Source organism: Microcebus murinus, chromosome 2 (genome assembly GCF_040939455.1).
Source record: "Microcebus murinus isolate Inina chromosome 2, M.murinus_Inina_mat1.0, whole genome shotgun sequence".
NCBI lineage: Eukaryota > Metazoa > Chordata > Mammalia > Primates > Cheirogaleidae > Microcebus > Microcebus murinus.
This window is the reverse complement of record NC_134105.1, coordinates 2,149,669-2,168,244: the sequence shown is the minus strand read 5'-3', so window position 1 is coordinate 2,168,244 and position 18,576 is coordinate 2,149,669. Positions and strand designations below refer to the sequence as shown.

Genomic DNA, 18,576 nt, shown 5'->3' with positions numbered 1-18,576 from the left:
CCTACCCTTTTGTCCATCCGTCCATTTGTCCATCCTTTCATCTGTGTGTTCATCCACCTACGCTCCCACCCTGCTGTCTTTCCTTTTACCCATCTCCTGTGCATCTCTCCACCCTTTTACTGCCTTGGGCATCCCCCCATCATTTGTTCACCTCGTTGATGCATCCACCCATCCATCATCTGCCAGGCACCTGCTGTGTGCCTGTCTGGCCAGGGTGGGGGGGACCCTTGTGCACTGGGAGTGGGCACAGGCCTCCATGCCCTCCTCTTCCCCCAGTTGACGATGGTGATGGCTACGAGACGGACCACCAGGACTACTGTGAGGTGTGCCAACAGGGTGGCGAGATCATCCTGTGCGACACCTGCCCGCGGGCCTACCATCTCGTCTGCCTCGACCCTGAGCTGGAGAAGGCCCCCGAGGGCAAGTGGAGCTGCCCGCACTGCGTAAGCCCTGGCAGAGCTCCGGGCTGGGGGGGCGGCCCGCGCCTGGCTCCCTGACCCCAGTGCAGAGTGTCACCTGGGAGCAGAATGGGGGAGGATCGTGTAGGGGAGGGCGGGAGTCGGGGCCGGCCCACGGTGCCTTTACCTGGGCTCCCCGCTCCAGGAGAAGGAGGGGATCCAGTGGGAGCCCAAGGACGACGACGACGAGGAGGAGGAGGGCGGCTGCGAGGAGGAGGAGGACGACCACATGGAGTTCTGCCGCGTGTGCAAGGACGGCGGCGAGCTGCTCTGCTGCGACGCCTGCCCCTCCTCCTACCACCTGCACTGCCTCAACCCGCCGCTGCCCGAGATCCCAAACGGTGAATGGCTCTGCCCGCGCTGTACTGTGAGTGCTCCGCCCGCCCCGCGCCGCGCCGAAACCCCGCCCGCCCCGGGAAAGCCCCGCCCACAGCGGGGGCTCCACGCCGAGCCCCGCCCACCAGGGAGGGCACTCCGCGACCAGCCCCGCCCCCGCCGGCTCCAGCCCCGCCCCGCCAGGTTATTCCCACAAAGCTCCGCCCACGCGGCCCGAGCCCCGCCCACCAAGCCCCGCCCGCCCTTCCCTCAGGACTGCTGCTTCCAAATTCCCTGGAGACGTCAGTTTCTCAGGGAAGCAGGAGCCCAGACTGTGGGACACCGCAGCCGCTGTTTAGTGGGCGCTTGCTCTGCACCACGTCCTGCATGGTGTTCCTGTACCCCGCTGAATGTTCCAGTACTGGGCATTTTATTCCGATTTTTACATGAGAAAATTGAGGCTCAGGGAGGTAAAGTGACTTCCTATAGGTCACGTCGCAGTAGCACTGTCCATTCTGCCCGGGTCTCTAGAGCCACCCCAGACCTGGCTCCTGTCTCGAGGCTGGGGGTGGAGAGGCGTGTGTTCTGCAGGGACAGGGGAGAGGCCCCACACCCCCGTCCTTCTCCCCCAAGTCACGGCAGCCATTTGGAGGCCCCATGCTCTGAGTTGCCTGCCCGGCCCACCCCCAGTGCTGGGTCCCCCACGCCCCTGGGGCCGGCTGTGCTGTGGTTAGCTCTCTGTCACCCCGTGTGCATCTGGGCGTATGTGGTGTGTGCACGTGTGCACATGCATGTCCGTGTCTGTGTAGGGGTCTGGGAGGGCCCTTCTGATGGGTGCAGCCTTCTGTGCTTTCTTGGGACCCATGGGCAGTCCCAGGACAAGAGAAGAGCCGGAGCTGAGTTCCTCCCAGGGCCTTCCCCGCAGGGGGTGCATAGAGGCGGGGCAGGTGGGGCCCTGTGGCCTGGGAAGGAGGGGTCCTCTTCCCCACTCCCCCCAGAGCCAGTGGAGGAGTCTCTTCTCCTGCCCTCCCGTCTGCTCCCCTCCTGCTGCACGGCGAGCCGGCATTAAGGCCAGAGGAAGGCTGGCTCAGGGCTCTGTGGTGTGTGTGGCCCACTGAGGCCTTCCTTTGTGATTGACAACCTGGGAGGTGGACCCATCTCACAGACGAGAAGATGGGCTCAAGAGCCCGTACTGGGTTAAGAGGACAGGTGGTGGCAGAGCTGGGACCTGCCCTCCCCAGCAGGGCTGCCTCCCTGAAGCTGTCCCCCCCTCCCCTGGTCCAGCCTGGCCTAGAACTGCCTCTTGAGGGCCAGGGCTGTTCTGACCCGCCTTGGGGCTGTGCGCTGGGTGTGCAGACAGTGGTGTGTTTGTGGCTGCCGCATTTCTCACCTTTGCTCACTGGAACCCTGGCACCCATCTGGGCTCCTGACCTGTGTCTCTGGTGCTTGGGTGCAGCCACACCTGGGTGAGGGCTCGGGGACAGGGCTGCTGTGCCCTTGAGCTCCAGGCAGGCGGAGTCGTGCTCCATGCATGGTTGTAACTCATGACATGATGTGACTTTTTCTCAGGAGACTAGCAGGGAGTATAGCAGTGGGGAGACCCACATATAGGGGGAATCCAGAGCCCTGGGCTCTGCTCCCCTCTCTGCTGTCCCCCACATGGCTCACAGACCCCCCCCCCGCGTGTACAGCATGTTCAGACTCCTGAGCATGGGATGGATGTCATAGGGTCACTGACATGCTCTTCTGACTTGGGGACAGTGCAGCCGGTTGTAGGGAGTCTGTGTGACAGCCTGCTGTCATGAGAGCCTCTGGATGGGGCCTGGTGACTAAGCCCTGAACCTGGGGACCCTCCTCTGTCCACAGTGCCCCCCACTGAAGGGCAAAGTCCAGCGGATCCTACACTGGAGGTGGACGGAGCCCCCGGCCCCCTTCATGGTGGGGCTGCCAGGACCCGAGGTGGAGCCCGGCATCCCGCCGCCCAAGCCCCTGGAGGGCATCCCGGAGAGAGAGTTCTTCGTCAAGTGGGCGGGGCTGTCCTACTGGCACTGCTCCTGGGTGAAGGAGCTACAGGTGAGGCACTTGGCAGGTGCGGCTGTGCCGAGGCTCAGTGCCCGGTGGGAGCCTCTGGGCCCTGCAGGGTAGGTGGGAAGGGACTGGCACGTGCTGTCAGGGCCCCGAGTCGCGGGCATTATTGGGAGTTGGGGAGCGGGAGGCTGGGGGTGAGGACCCGGGCTGGGGGCGAGGGTGCTGGGTCGGGGGGAGACGCGGGGGGCTGTGGCCCCTCCCTCCCGTAACTTGGACCCCGCCCCGAGCAGCTGGAGCTATACCACACGGTGATGTATCGCAACTACCAAAGAAAGAACGACATGGACGAGCCGCCGCCCTTCGACTACGGCTCTGGCGATGAGGACGGCAAGAGCGAGAAGAGGAAGAACAAGGACCCCCTCTACGCCAAGATGGAGGAGCGCTTCTACCGCTACGGCATCAAGCCCGAGTGGATGATGATCCACCGCATCCTGAACCACAGGTGCGTGCGGGCAGGGGCGCCCTGGCGACGCCGCAGGTGGGCACCCTCGGGTCTGGGACGCGGCGGCTCCTTCGCTCCGTGAAATGGGTGCGGGGCCCTTCCCGTGGGGCTGCCATCCCGAGCCATGTGTGGGTGCAGTGCGGCAGCAGGCCGAGGCCCGGGGCTCCCCACTGCTGGCAATTTGACCGTCCGGCCGGAGGGGTTGTCACCTGCTCTCGGGCACATGTATACACGTGCCCACGCTCGTGGTGGGAGAAAAGCCCCAGAGTCGCAGGTGGAAGTTTCACGACAGCGAAACTGGCACACGGTGGGATGCTGGGTGGGTCGGGAGCCTCGCGCCGAGTTTGCAACAGCAGCCCGCACGACACATTTGATTTTTCCTTTGTTTTACTAATGTTAGGATAGGTACAGCAAGGTTAAGTCACTTGGCAAAAGTCACACAGCCAAAAGGTGGTGGAGCTGCAATTTCAACCCAGTGCTTTTTTTGAGACAGCCTAGCTCACAGCAACCTCAAACTCCTAGGCTCAAGCAATCCTCCTGCCTCAGCCTCCCGAGTAGCTGGGACTACAGGCATGTGCCACCATGCTCGGCTAATTTTTTCTATATATATTAGTTGGCCAATTAATTTCTTTCTATTTACAGTAGAGATGGGGTCTCCCTCTTGCTCAGGCTGGTTTCGAACTCCTGAGCTCAAACGATCCGCCTGCCTTGGCCTCCCAGAGAGCTAGGATTACAGGCGTGAGCCACCGCACCCGGCCCAACCCAGTGCTTTCTGATGGCAGGACCTACTTTCTTTTCTTTTCTATTTTTTTCTTTTTTTGAGACAGGCTCTTTCTCTGTCGCCTGGCTAGAGTGCAGTGGCATCATCCTAGCTCACCGCAGCCTCCAGTTCTGGGCTCCAGTGATCCTCCTGCCTCAGCCTCCCAAGTAGCTGGGACTATAGGTGCACACCACCACACCCAGCTAGTTTTTCTATTTTTCATAGAGACAGGCTCTCACTATGTTGCTCAGGCTGGTCCTGAACTCCTGGCCTCAAGTAATCCTTTTGCCTTGGCCTCCCAAAGTGCTGGGATCACAGGTATGAGCCACTGCACGAGCCAGGACCTACTTTTCCACCCCCGCCAGTGCCCCAGTGACAGGTTTTTGTGGCACAATCTGGAAATTGCCCAGGTGGCTTAGTTATCAGAAGCTGTAGGAGGCCGGGATGAGGAGGCCCCGGGGCAGGAGGCCTGTGGCTCTGGCTTCCATGTGGCGGGCAGTGGGAACGCTTGCTGATTCTTGAGCTCCGGTGCTTGAGAACTGGTGTTGGCCGACAGGTGGGCCTGGGGGTGGGGCCTGGAGTGCCTCCTGAGTGGTGGCAGCTTGGAGCCTGTACTCCTCACCCCGAGCCTTGGCGTCAAGGGCTCTGCCTTTGAGGGGCTTAGGATCGGTGGCCTGTCCCACCCAGTGCTTCCTGCCCCAGGCGGCTGTTGGGGAGAGCAGAGTTCAGAACCTGGGCCAGGTGCTCAGATTCCAGCCCCAGCCCCCTCTTCTGGGCTGTGAGGCCCTGTGGGCAGTGGGCTGTTGTAAGGGCTCCAGGAGCTTGCCAAAGGCCAGCTTTGGGTGGTCTTCAGTAAGGGGGGCAGCTGTAGAATTTGAAAAAGCTGCCGCCTTTGGCTATGGAATGCCCGCCTTGCCCCCCAGACCTCCCTGAGAACGACCCTTGCAAGGGGAACCTGAGCCCTGCATGGAGTTGGCCCACAGATTTCACCTTTATTAAATTGCATGCATAAATGGCAGTTTTCTTCTCTGCCTCTAAGGTGGAACAGGTGAATGTCCCTCAGATTTACTCCCCAAAGTCTGCATAACACCCAGTTTATTTACTGAAAACAACCCATCAGGGTCCATGCGATGAGGGACGGGTTTTGCTCTTAGGGTCCCCAGGTTTGCTGCAGCCTCTGCTCACCCGGCCTGCTTGCCTCTTACCTCCATGGAGGGGAGTCATGGCCCCCGGCCCTGCACCCCTCCTCCGCCCTGGCTGCCAATCAACCCAGGTGGGCTGGGAGGTCTGAGGACCCGCCCAGTGGCCAGAATCAACTGTGTACTCCTGGGCTTGGTCACTGGGTCCCTGGGTCCCCGGGGGGTGGGGTGTCTTTGGAAGAGGCCGTCCCGCCTGCAGGAGTTGCACCCTTGTCTACTTTGCAGAGACGGCCCTCGGCTGGGATGGGCACTGCTCCAGTCCTCTGGGTTTTTAAGTTAGGAAAAAAGGTCTGTGGGCAGGAGAGAGACTTTGCATCTTAGAAATTCAAAATTCCTGTGTCCAGACCGGGGACGGGATAGGATCCGTCCCTGCAGCAGAGGCTGGAAAGGATGCTGGGTGCTGGCTCTTTGCCCCTCTGTTGGCACAGCCTCTCGGTGTCCCTTTCTGGCTCTGCCTCTTACCAGGTACTCTCACACCCTTCACCAGCTGTGTGACCCTGGGCAGGCCTCTGCACCTCTCTGGAGCTGCTGCCCTGGCGCCCTCCTTCTGGTGCCCCCGTGGTCCAGGGGGACCGTGGCGTGCGTGGTTTTGCGTCCTGTCAGACTCACGTGTGGCTACCGCCCCCGTGACCCGCCCCTCCCCCACCTGTTCGCTGTGTTGCAGCTTTGATAAAAAGGGGGATGTGCACTACCTGATCAAGTGGAAGGACCTGCCCTACGACCAGTGCACCTGGGAGATCGACGACATCGACATCCCCTACTACGACAACCTGAAGCAGGCATACTGGGGCCACAGGTGGGCCGTGGGGACCAGGCTGCTGGGTGCCAGCCGCCGGGGCCTGCTCCCGGCCTGAGCTTTGCTCACCTGCGTCTACGCCCTTTCCCAGGGAGCTGATGCTGGGGGAGGACGCCAGGCTGCCCAAGAGGCTGGTCAAGAAGGGCAAGAAGCTGCGGGACGACAAGCAGGAGAAGCCGCCGGACACGCCCATCGTGGACGTAAGTGGGGGAGCCATGAATGGGATCCCTGGGGCCCTCTCACCCCACGCTTGGCCGTGGGGGGCCCTTGTGGCTCGTGCACCCTGAATCGTGCCCGTGCAGGACAGGGTGGCAGGAAGGCCCACTCACAGCGAGTGACTTGTCGTTCTTACCTGGGAGGAACCCCGGGACGACTCGTCTTGCAAAGCTCTCTGAGTGTCTGCCAGCACCTGGCCCTGGGCTGGCCCTGGGGGACAAGGGTCAGTGAGCCCGGGGTCCTGTTTCAGGAAGTGCACCCTCTCCCAGGGGCCCGTGGCGGGTACATACAGAACATGGTCTGGCCCGGGACTGTCAGACACCTGTCAGATGCTAGGGAAAGGCGAACAGTCTGGTTCGTTGGGAGGACTTCATGGGGGAGGTGGCCTGGAGCTGCAGGATCCAAGAGGCAAATGTTCTGGATTAAGTGGAGGTAGCTGGTTATGGCAGGTCCTGAGTGGCCCAGATACACATTTGTTCTGTTGTTCATTGAGCACATACTGAATAAGTGTCCACCACGTCCTGGGCACTGGATGGGGCTTGGAGGAAGCAGTGAATAGGACTGATGTCATGACAGCCTGGGCTCAAAGTCAGAGAATTCAGCAATTGGGAACTTGTCTTGATAGAACAAGTACAGGGCCGGCCACCATGGGAGGACATTATAGGAGCCCCGAGGCCAGGCTGGGAGTCAGGGAGGGCTTCATGGAGGAAGAGGCATTCTAGCTGAGACCCGAGGAAGAGTTAGGAAGACAGAGAGAGGAATGGGAAGAACATTTTAGGCAGAAGGAACTGCACATGCAAAGGCCTGTCAGGTGGCCTCCGGTGGCCCAGGATTTGGGGTGTGCCTGAACCTCTGTCTCTCCTGCAGCCCACGGTCAAGTTTGACAAGCAGCCGTGGTACATCGACTCCACGGGAGGCACACTGCACCCCTACCAGCTGGAGGGCCTCAACTGGCTGCGCTTCTCCTGGGCCCAGGGCACCGACACCATCCTGGCCGACGAGATGGGTCTGGGCAAGACGGTGCAGACCATCGTCTTCCTCTACTCCCTGTACAAGGAGGTGGGCAGTGGGGGGTGACGGGGGTGGGGGGCAGCCGGCGCTGGCCACGGGCAGGCGGTCTCACCGCGTGGCCTCGCTCCAGGGCCATTCCAAGGGGCCCTACCTGGTCAGCGCACCCCTCTCCACCATCATCAACTGGGAGCGTGAGTTTGAGATGTGGGCGCCCGACTTCTACGTGGTCACCTACACGGGGGACAAGGAGAGCCGCTCTGTGATCCGCGAGAATGAGTTCTCCTTTGAGGACAACGCCATTCGGAGTGGGAAGAAGGTGTTCCGCATGAAGGTGAGAGCCCCTTGTCCCCCTCCAGGGGAGGGCCCTGGAGCGGGGCCCTGTCTGGTGTGGGTGGGGGCCACAGGTACCCTGCAGTCCTCGGGGGCCCCTGGGACGGGCTTCTGCGGCAGGCGGGTGGCGGGTGGCGGGCGTGCTGTAGCTGCAGAGTTGCTGCTGCCTGTGTCCTGGGCCTGCCCTAAGGAAGTCTCCTGAACTGGGGGCTGAAAACAGCAGAAAGGTGTTCTCATAGTGGTGGGGGCCCACAGTCTGACACCAAGGTGTGGGCAGGGCCCGCTCCCTCTGAAGGCTCTAGGGGAGGCTCCTTCCTTCTTCCACGCTGGTGGCCGCAGGTGTCCCTGGCTTAATGGCTGCGTCATTCCAGCTTCCGCCTCTGTTCTCCTTTGGTGCCCTCCCCTTCACGTCTGTCTCTCGTCGTCACTTGGGTTCACATTGGGATCTTACTGCGTGCTGGGCCCTTCTCAGCCCTATCTAGCTCTTCTATTTATTATTTATTTTCTTTTTAAAAATTGGGGTAAACTACCCATAATGTAAAACAATTTCTTTTCTGAGACAGGGTCTTGCTCTTACTGCCTGGGCTAGAGTGCAGTGTTGTCCCCATGGCTCACGGCAACCTTAGACTCCTGGGCTCAAGTGATCCTCTTGCCCCAGCCTCCTGAATGGCTGGGACTACAAGCACACGCCACCATGCCCGGCTAATTTTTTATTTTTTGTAGACACGAGGTCTCGCTATGGCCCAGGCTGGTCTCAAACTCCTGGCCTCAAGTGATCCTCCCGCCTCGTCCTTCCAAAAGTGTTAGGATTATAGGCATGAGCCACCATGCCCAGCCTCACCTTCACTGTGTTTAAGAACACAGGTCAGCCAGGCGTGGTGTGCGCTCCTGTGGTCCCAGCTACTCGGGAGGCTGAGGCATGCATTTGAGCCGCAGTGAGCTATGCTTGCACCTGTGAATAGCCCCTGCACTCTGGCCTGGGCAACATAGCGAGACCCTATCTCTTAAAAAAAAAAGAAAAAGGGAGTACAGTTCAGTAGTGTTAAGTACATTCACATTGCTATGCAGGTGATCTCCAGAACTCCTTTCATCTTGCAAAATGGAAACTCTGTCCCCATTAAACACAAACTCCCCATCTGTCCCCACTCCAGCCCCTGGCAGCCACTGTTCTGCGGTGTTCTGTCAATCTGACTGCTCTGAGGACCTCGAGGCTGGAGCCAGACTGGTTCATTTTCCTTAGCAGAATGTCCCCAAGGTTCATCCGTGTCATCACATGGTCAGATGCCTTCCCTTTTAAGCCTGAATGACATTGTGTCGCGTGGCTAGCTGGACGTTTTGTTTCTCTGTTTCTCCACGATGGACTCTTGAGTTGCTTCTACCTTTTGGCTACTGTGCATAGTGCTGATGTGAACGTGGCGCGCAGACGTCCTTTCTGGTCCCTGCTTTCACTTCTTGTGGGTACACGCCCAGAAGTGGAATTGCTGGATCATATGATAACTCTATTTTTGATTTTTTGAGGAACAGACTTGGCTCTTTGAATTCTTATGGTGTTACTCATGCAGAGAGGTGAGGAGACTGACACTTGGGCAGTTAATAAACTTGACAAAGGTCCCACTGGAAAGGCCGGGGCTGTATGCAAACCCAGGTGCCACCTGCAGGCTTAGCCTGTGCAGCGAGGCCTCCCTTGGCCCCTCTCTGATCCCTTTCCATGGCACTTGGGTTGCTGGGAGAGGCAGGCTTGATTTGGACGGGGGTTGTCACCGGTGGGGCCCATTGCAAAATGAAAATGCAGGCCCTTGTTCAAGTGCAGGACAACAGTTTTTTCCTTATTCCCAAGGTCTTTCTCTGAACTTGCCATGGTGGTGTTAATTTGCTCCTCATGTCGTGCTCCCTCGAACATGGGGGTCCTGGCTGGGGAAGCGCAGACCCTCCAGGCACTGGGGTCCTGCCCTGCCACTTAGTGCGTAGAGTGTGCCTCTGACTTCCCCTCCTCACCAGCGCTCAGGGGTGGCTGGAGACAGTGGTGACCTGGTGGGGGCAGGGAGCAGGGGCCTGAGAACCTGTCCCAGAGAGGGGGGGACCTCACATGCTCCACTGTCCCCTGGGACGTTTCTTACAAAACACAAATGCAACAATAACATTTGACTAAGAATTTTAAATCGGCAACTACGGAGTATTAGACCCAGAGTGCAGGGTCCCTTTCTCTGTCTAGTTCCTGGCTCTGCCACTGGTTAGCCACGGGGACCCGGGAGAGTGCTCCAGCCGGAGGCCCCACGGGCTCTGGCCGGGGATAGTGACAGTGTAGGTAGCTCAGACGCTTCGTGCAGGTGAGGGGAGAGCAGGAGGAACTAAGCACAGGGCTTGTGCTGCGCCACCTGCCCATCGGCGGTGGTAGCCAGTACTGTTGTGAGCAGAGCTCAGTGCAGTGTTTATTTTTCATTCCCCTAAACCCCAGCCTCTCTCGGGGCTGTGCTCTGGGCCTCAGCTCAGCCGCCTCTGCTTGGTGGCCTGTGTCTTCCTCTCTGGTCCCAGCCCGGCCAGGCTCTTGGGCTCCTTGGAGCGTTTGTGGGATTCCTGGCCGTACCTCCTCTTGAGACTGATGTGCTCTGCTCCCAGCCGCCTCCTCCCAAACGCGCCTCTCCCCCTCCAGAAAGAAGTGCAGATCAAGTTCCACGTCCTGCTGACCTCCTACGAGCTGATCACCATTGACCAGGCCATCCTGGGCTCCATCGAGTGGGCCTGTCTCGTGGTGGACGAGGCCCACCGGCTCAAGAACAACCAGTCCAAGGTAGGTGGCACTGGCTGTGGGCTCGGAGAGACTGGCCGCCGGTCCCCAGAGCTGCCCTGACGGGAGTCCCTCTCATCCCCTAAGTTCTTCAGGGTCTTGAACAGCTACAAGATCGACTACAAGCTGCTGCTGACGGGGACGCCCCTGCAGAACAACCTGGAGGAACTGTTCCACCTCCTCAACTTCCTGACCCCAGAGAGGTTCAAGTGAGTCATAAGGGCCTGGCCAGGGATGTGGGTGGTGGGGCTGGGGGCTCTCCTGGCACTGAGACCTGTGGGGATTTGCCTTCTTCCTCAGTAAAATGAGAGCACCAGTGGGGGGCCCCCTCTGTGACCTGCGTGGTGGGGGAGGGTGCTTGAGAAACAGCAGCTGCAGCTAATGCCGAGATTTCCCCCAGGCTCTGCCCCGGAAGACCTCGAGGGGCTCCTCCTGGGTGCCTGTCCCTGCCCCATGCCCCCGGCTCCTTTCCCTCCACTGAGACCCGAGTACCTCACGCGGGCACAGTGGTGGCAGGGGAGAGCCAGGGCCAGGGCAGGGGTGGTGGAGACGGAGCCCCACGCCCCGGCCTCCTGGTCGTCTTCTGCTCAGAATGGGGGGCAGGATGCAGAGTGCTGATTTGGAGATTAGGAGATTTGAGGGCAGGTTTGGCACGGCTGGACCGTATAACCTGGGGCACCCTTTAGACTCAGCTTCCTTATCTGTAATCTGGGTGACAGTCCCAGGGGCTCATGTCCGGGGTGGCTTTGAGGATGGAAGGTACCCAGCGTGGCCGGGAGGGAGAAGGCTGTGTGTGTAGGGGTAACACACGCTTAGACAGAAGTTGAGAGACACCCAGGGCAATGCCAGGGCTCTCAGCTGGCCTGTGGCCCCACCCTCACCCCCAATTCTGACTCTCTCTGCAGCAGGCTCGGCCTGCTCCTTGTGCTTATCCCAGCTCTCTGTTGCAGCAACCTGGAGGGCTTCCTGGAGGAGTTTGCCGACATCTCCAAGGAAGACCAGATCAAGAAGCTGCATGACCTGCTGGGGCCACACATGCTCAGGCGGCTCAAGGCTGACGTGTTCAAGAACATGCCGGCCAAGACCGAGCTCATTGTCCGCGTGGAGCTGAGCCAGATGCAGAAGTGAGTGGCGGGGCTCAGCAGTGGCCTGCTGGGGTCCCACCATGGGCCTGTCTCCTCAGCCACCCCTCCCTGAAGGCCCCAACCTGGCCTTCCTGGGGCGCCTCTCCCGGTGCGGGGGTGCTCTTCAGCCCCACCCAGGCTGTGGCTCCCCTTTAGCCTACGCTTCCTTCTGGGGGCCTGTTCTCAGATTTTAATGACCAGAGTCTGGGCTGCCTGAGCTCTAGCATGTCCCCCAGAACTTGCAGGGTGACTCCAGGCCTGCGACTGCCCCTCTTAGGGCTGCCCCAGGTCTCTCTGTGAGTGGCGCTAGGCCGCCAGCCGCCAGCCTCCCAGCAGAGCAGAGAGTGCCGGAGGCTGGCCCGGCGCAGGCGCCTGCAGCCGCTGTGCTGTGTCCTGCTGCAGGAAGTACTACAAGTTCATCCTCACGCGGAACTTCGAGGCGCTGAACTCCAAGGGCGGCGGGAACCAGGTGTCCCTGCTCAACATCATGATGGACCTGAAGAAGTGCTGCAACCACCCCTATCTCTTCCCCGTGGCTGCCGTGGTAGGTGCCTCAGGCTGCGGTCCTAGGTTCCCCGTGGCCATTGTGGTAGGTGCTCTGTGGCACCCGGGGTAGGTGCCCATGGCTTAGGCCCTCAGCACTTCCCCAGGAGGGGAACCTGGAGGTGATGGGTATCCCCAGGGTGCCAGGAGAAGTCCCTGAACCTGCCTCTGCCCACCGCTCGGGAGGGCCCCTCTCCTTCCCTCAGTCCCCCCCACCCCCGTGACCCACAAGTAAAGAGGGCATCAGGTCGCCCCAGGGTCCCCTCCAGCCCCAGCACGGTGGGATTCCAGGCAGCGTTCTGAGGGCTGACCTGCTGCACTGGTCACCAAGGGAGGGAGGCCCAAGGCCTGGCGCAGGAATCCTGTCTTTTTTTTTTTGAGACAGTCTCGCTTTGTTGTCCAGGCTAGAGTGGGTGCTGTGGCGTCAGCCTAGCTCACAGCAACCTCCAACTCCTGGGCTCAAGCGATCCTCCTGCCTCAGCCTCCCGAGTAGCTGGGACTACAGGCATGCGCCACCATACCCGGCTCATTTTTTCTACATATATCAGTTGGCCAAAATTAATTTCTTTCTATTTATAGTAGAGACGGGGTCTCGCTCTTGCTCAGGCTGGTTTTGAACTCCTGACCTCGAGCAATCCACCCGCCTCGGCCTCCCAGAGTGCTGGGATTACAGGCGTGAGCCACCGTGCCCATCCAGGAATCCTGTTTTTAACCAGGTTCCGGGGTGAGTCCAGGTGCAACCATGGCCGAGACCCTGGGGCCTGGGTTTAGACCCCGGCTGCAGCGCCGTGGCCACAGAGAAGCTCATGGTCAGCTCTGAGCCTCAGCCCTTTCCTCTGTAAAATGGGGGCAGTATGGAGGGCAAGGGCCACCTGAAGAGGCCTTGTAGAGCTGGTGCACTGAGTGCTCAGTGGGTGTCGGCCTTCACTGTCGTCCGTCACTGCTGTCTGGGTCTAATTTAAGCCTCCACAACTTACGCCTCCCTCCTGCAGCGAGAGAGAACACCGCAACGCCAGGCGTGGGAGGCAACCCCGGGTCCTACTCGCGGCTCTGGCGTGGCGGGGCCTCTGCTGGGACTTACCCTTTGCTGGGCCGAGGGGGTTGGCCCTCCCTAGACGTGCCCTGCAGTGACCACAGCGACCAGGCCCGCCCCTGCTGGGGAGGCCAGCTTAGCTTCAGGCTCCGTGCCATCTGTTCGTGCACTGGCATCTGGGTCTTGCCATGCCAGCCAGGGAGCAGGACCCAGGGTGGGCTGGCGGGTCTCTGAGCCCTGCCTGGGGACACGGTGCCTGGAGCCAGGGCCTGGACAACCGTTGAGCCCGTTGAGGTGGCCCAGCTCAAGTTTGGGCCTCATGCTTGGCAGGGCAGATGGGCAGTCAGCCCAGGGGTGGCCCTTGTCTGTCCCCTGCAGCCTGTGAGGTGCAGAGTCAGAGAGGGGGCAGCCCGCCAACACCCCGCTCCTGCCGTGTCTGCAGGAGGCCCCTGTCTTGCCCAACGGCTCCTACGACGGCAGCTCCCTGGTCAAGTCTTCGGGGAAGCTCATGCTGCTGCAGAAGATGCTGAAGAAGCTGCGGGACGAGGGGCACCGCGTGCTCATCTTCTCCCAGGTGACCCGCTGGCGCCCCCAGCCCACGCCCCACAGGGGCGTCCTGCCTTGCTGCTTGAGCTGCCCCTCAGGGCCATGTGGGCCCTGTGGCCATGTGTCAGGGATCATCCCCGGGCCCTGGCATGGTGCAGCCCGGGAGCTGGCTGAGTGCCAAGTCTCGGAGGCTGGGGCAGTTTGCTGCAAAGAGTCCCCCCATTCACCCTGCCCTGCCCCCTGCATGCCCAGGCTGGTGTGCTCGCCCCTCCCCTGCCCGGCCCATCTCCCCTGCAGCTGGCTGCTCATTAGGGGGGGGGGGCCCTGGGGCTGGTTTGAGAGGAGCCCCTCCTCCAGCTTGATCTGGAAGATTCACTGGCGTCATCGTGGTTGGGGCGGTCAGAGGCAGGACTGTCTGGCCTTGGAGGTTTGTGCATTTGTTCCTCGTTCCTTTGTTTGCATCTGTCAAGTGTCAGGCTCCGTGCTGGCCACGTGGGTATGGAGACAAATGAGTTAGTCCCTCTCCTCAACTGCTCAGTCTAGGTACCTACCTCTGTGGTCCTGCGGGGTCCTGGGGCTAAAAATGTTCCCTTGTGGCAGGACCACGCCAGATGCATTGCTCAAAGCCAGAGCCTGGGACGCAGCACCTTGTGCACAAGTGTCAGCTGAGAGCCGCACAAGCTGCCTGCTCCCTGGACGCACCTTGGCCCACGCAGGCCGAAGAACACCAGGAAGCGGCCAGGCTTGTGAGCCGGAGCTGGACCCAGTGGTGTGCTGGCTGGGAGATGCAGCCACAGCCCCCAGTACCACTGCCAGTGTGAGACATGAGTCTGGGCTGAGGCCTTGCAAGACCAAGTAGAGGGAACCACACGACTGCTGGAGATGTGCACAGAGAGAAAGCAGAGGAGGATTGCTTGAGGCCAGAAGTTCAAGACCAGTCTGGGCAACATAGTGAGACTGTCTCTACAAAAAACTTAAAAAATTAGCCAGTGGGATATTGTGCATCTGTAGTTTTAGCTACTTGGAGCTTGAGGTGGGAGCTGTGATCATGCCACTGCACTCCAGCCTGGGTGACAGAGTGAAACTTTGTCTCTAAAAACAACAACAACAACAAAAACAAAAAACAACCAAACTGAAACCCAAATCCAAATGAGTCTATAAATCGCAATTCCAAAACCCATATGAAATCAAATGCTAAGACATCTACAAAACAGTAAGTAGAATCCAAATGGAAAGAATAATAGAATAGCCTGCAAAAGACTTTAAATAAACAGGGTTAGGCCTATAATCTCAGCTACTTGGGAGGCTGAGATGGGAGGATTACTCGAGCCCAGGAGTTCAAATCCAGCCCTGTCCCTTAAAAAAAAAATAAAACAAAATAAACATGTTTAGGATACTCAAAAATAATGCAGTACATGACACTCCAGAATAAAGAAAAAGTTAAGCAAAAGCAGGAAGAAACGAAACAAGAACAGTCGGATAGAAAAATGATCTGCATGGAGTTGAAGTAAATGGACAGACTGAACACTGTTTAGCAGAACACCGATGAACTGGAACCTGGTGCTGAGGCCTCCCCAGAATGCAGCATGGAGACACAAAGGAAAGACCGAGACAGAACCTGCAGGCTACCTTGAGAGGCTCTGACAATCATCTGATCGGAGTTGCAGAAGAAGAAATCGAGGAAAAGGCAAAGCAGCTGGATTCAGTGAGAGTTTGGAGCCCTGGAGAGAGATGGGAGGTCTCAGACCTGGAGTGCTCTCTGCAGCACCAAGCAAGAGAAATCTCAATAAACTACCCCCTAAACCCGTGGTAGGAAACTGCAGAACTTCAGACCTAGTACCTGCAGAGGAAGGGCCACTCTGACTTTTCCTCTGCAACAACACGTGGTAGAGCCCATGGCAAACCCTCCAGCGCACTGAGGGGGAAATGCTCATAGTTTTATATCCAGCTAAACTATCTCTCGAGAACCGAGGGCAGGTTGGTCCGAGTGCAGTGGTGTTTACATCTAATTGATCACAACCAGTTACAGATTCCTTGGTTCCTTCTCTACTCCCACTGCTTCACTTGACCAGCCTTTAAAAACAAAAAGAGCCAAGGGCAACATACAGGGTCACGAGAGCTCTGAAGGGACTGCCTTTCTCTTCTCATGGGGAGGAGTGAAATCAGGGAAGACATCATGGAGGAGGTGGTGTTTGAGTTCCCTAGGCAATAAGGAGGTGGTATCCTGGGAAGAGAGGTAGTTTGGAATGGCTGGTGGGTGTGAAGGAAGCACTGGTCTTGTTGAGGCTTGAATTGCAGGGTGAGGAGCTGGGGCTTAATTCTGTGCAGCGTGAGCAGGGGAGGCTCCTGTCGGAGCCCTGTCTTAGGCAGATGGCTGCGGGGAGGGTTGGAGGCCACCTTCTTTCCAGAGAGTCCTGCATCCGGCCTGCCTGGGTCCCAGTTGCTTCCCTCTCCCCACTGCTCTCCCCACAGCTGTGGTGGGGTCCCTGCCCACAGCGCCGTGGGGCTCCTGGCTGCATGGCAGGCCTCACTCGTCCTCTCCCCTGCAGATGACCAAGATGCTGGACCTCCTGGAGGATTTCTTGGAGTACGAAGGCTACAAGTACGAGCGCATCGACGGCGGCATCACCGGGGGCCTCCGGCAAGAGGCGATCGACAGATTCAACGGTACTCCGCCCGCCTGTGCCCGAGGGCTCTCACTGGGGCCTTTGGCCCCTTCTCCCAGGCCGGGTTCTTAGCCAGACCACCTAGCTAACGCCCCGCAATGGCCGGATCTGCCCCGCAACGGCCGGAGAAAGCAGACTGGTTCCCAGGGTGCAGCAGCTTCCCTGGAGTTTCAAACGCTAAAATGATTCCTTCCGTGGACACTTCTGGAGTCTGCTGGAATTTCGAGGGGCCCGGTAGATAACACCTGTTCTACATGGAGTTAGAAATAGACTAGGAGAAATGCAGATTGAGGAGGAAAATGTCACCCTTGTCACCAAATGAAGCTGATGCTCAGGGTCTGGCTGGCACCTGCAGGCCTCTAATATTGATGCCAGATGAACCCCAGTTACAAGCAGTGCTGGACAGAGCCTGCCGCCAGCGCACAGAGCTAAGCGTGGTCCTTGGGGACTTGTCCGGAGGCAGGAGCGAGCGAAGGGAGGGGCCACACATGGCCAGGTTCTTCTGCCAAACTCACCTCTCTGCTCAACCTTCCCAGCCTGGGAAGGAGAGGCGGGGTGCAGTTCCCTCCGTAGTACAGGAAGCCTCCGGAGTGGGGAGTGGTCGGCTGAACTGGCGGCCTCCTTAGGGGCAAGTTTGTGTCCCTGGAGCTTGTGGTCATTTCCCAGCTCCTGCCCTTAGAAAAATGCTGGAGCCACACCACCCAGATGTCCAAAGCAGCGGTTCCTCTTGGCCACTCGTGCCAGAGAGACCAGGGAGGCAGAGAGAGTACAGAGTTTTGGGATCTAGACTCGGGCCTGGCTGCATGTGGAAGCAGGAGTGGCAGGAGCATTGGGTGGACCGGGCCGCTGTTTGCAGCTTCGGTGGGTGCTGTGGTCAGTCCCGGCCACTTAAGGAAGGGCCCTGGTGACCTGAGAAACAGCCATCCCGTGACCGTCGGGATTGCCCCGTGGAGTGGGCCCCTGGGCCCTGCTGTGCTTGTGTGATCCCAGCAGCCCTGACAGCATCAATGGGTTGGGGACATGGAAGACTTCTGCTGTCCAGGGTCTCATGGCAGCTGACCCCCCATAGGAGCTCTGCCTGTATTTGCTGGCTCTTTGCAGTTTGGCCTTTGCCCACTGGGGATTTGAACATCGACTTCCTTCTCATTCTAGCTCTCTCCCATTCATTGGGCCCGGGCTCAGAGCTAAATGGGCGCAGGTTGGGGCTCTTCCAGCCCCTGAGCGCAGGTGTGGCCACCCGTCTGTGATGGGTCACTGGCCGTGTCCTGCTTCTCTACCAGGGACCTGTCGCTGCAATTCCCGCCCTTTCTGCCATTCCTGTCCCTCACCCAGGGGTGCTCCACACTCATCCCCCACCTCTGGCCTCTCTCTCTCCCCCAGCCCCCGGCGCCCAGCAGTTCTGCTTCCTCCTCTCCACCCGGGCGGGCGGCCTGGGCATCAACCTGGCCACGGCGGACACCGTCATCATCTACGACTCGGACTGGAACCCGCACAACGACATCCAGGTCTGTGCCTCCCCAGCCCCGGCCCCTCTCAGTGGGCCCCTCGTCCCTGGCCTTGGGCAGGACCCCCATTCCTCATGCTCTCTGGTGTGACCCCCTGCCTCCCCTGGTCCTGCGGGTCTCTGTCCCCTGTGGAACTGCAGTCCCAGGAGGGCCCTGGGAGGTGAGTGGCCTGTCCCCTGCCCCTCCAGCTCCTTCATTGTCCAGAGGAGGAAATGGGCCCAGAGAGGGCAGGGAGGTATCCAAGGACACACAGCAATCTGTGGTGGCCTTTGACCCTGGTCCTTCCCATCAGCCTCAGGACCAAAGCCATGGAGGGCAGCAGATTAGTGAGACCTGGGACCCAGAGGGGCACCAGTTTTGGAGGGGACAAGGGGCACAGAGTTGGGACCTGTTGGAGGTGGGAGACAGGGTGAGATGGAGAAGGGGCAGATGGGGCTAGGGAAGGATAGGAGGCTTGGGGGTGCAGGGCTGTGGGAATACAGCCACCCCGATGTCTCCCGGCCACCCCATGCGGGGGCAGGGACACATATTTAACACTTACACTCTAGGTGGCACACACACAAACTCGTGTCTCATGCACACGTGTGTGCACCCATGTGCAGTCACGCGCACAGGTTCACACAATCATACCGGGTCACATCACGTGGGAATGCACAGAGTCTCAGGCACGTCCTTGCATACACCGCGTGGCTGTAGGGCCTTGCTGCCCTCCAAAGGTGGCTGCGCCTCCAGCTTGCGGTCTTGCCGTCCCGTGGGTGG

The 18,576-nt window shown here is 59.6% G+C and overlaps 1 protein-coding gene across 4 annotated transcripts in view; it reads left to right on the top strand.

Moving 5' to 3' along the window:
* CHD5 (chromodomain helicase DNA binding protein 5) overlaps window positions 1–18,576 on the top strand; it is a 64,212-nt gene that overhangs the window by 26,620 nt on the left and 19,016 nt on the right. For all 4 annotated transcript variants that reach the window (XM_075993399.1, XM_075993410.1, XM_075993407.1 and 1 more), the window contains exons 8-22: window positions 277–443; window positions 604–825; window positions 2,640–2,846; window positions 3,092–3,303; window positions 5,927–6,058; window positions 6,150–6,258; window positions 7,142–7,333; window positions 7,416–7,616; window positions 10,266–10,403; window positions 10,488–10,609; window positions 11,351–11,524; window positions 11,927–12,068; window positions 13,543–13,674; window positions 16,196–16,313; window positions 17,693–17,817. In XM_075993399.1, the coding sequence (XP_075849514.1) occupies window positions 277–443; window positions 604–825; window positions 2,640–2,846; window positions 3,092–3,303; window positions 5,927–6,058; window positions 6,150–6,258; window positions 7,142–7,333; window positions 7,416–7,616; window positions 10,266–10,403; window positions 10,488–10,609; window positions 11,351–11,524; window positions 11,927–12,068; window positions 13,543–13,674; window positions 16,196–16,313; window positions 17,693–17,817 (2,393 nt within the window). The remainder of the gene's footprint in view (window positions 1–276; window positions 444–603; window positions 826–2,639; window positions 2,847–3,091; window positions 3,304–5,926; window positions 6,059–6,149; window positions 6,259–7,141; window positions 7,334–7,415; window positions 7,617–10,265; window positions 10,404–10,487; window positions 10,610–11,350; window positions 11,525–11,926; window positions 12,069–13,542; window positions 13,675–16,195; window positions 16,314–17,692; window positions 17,818–18,576) is intronic.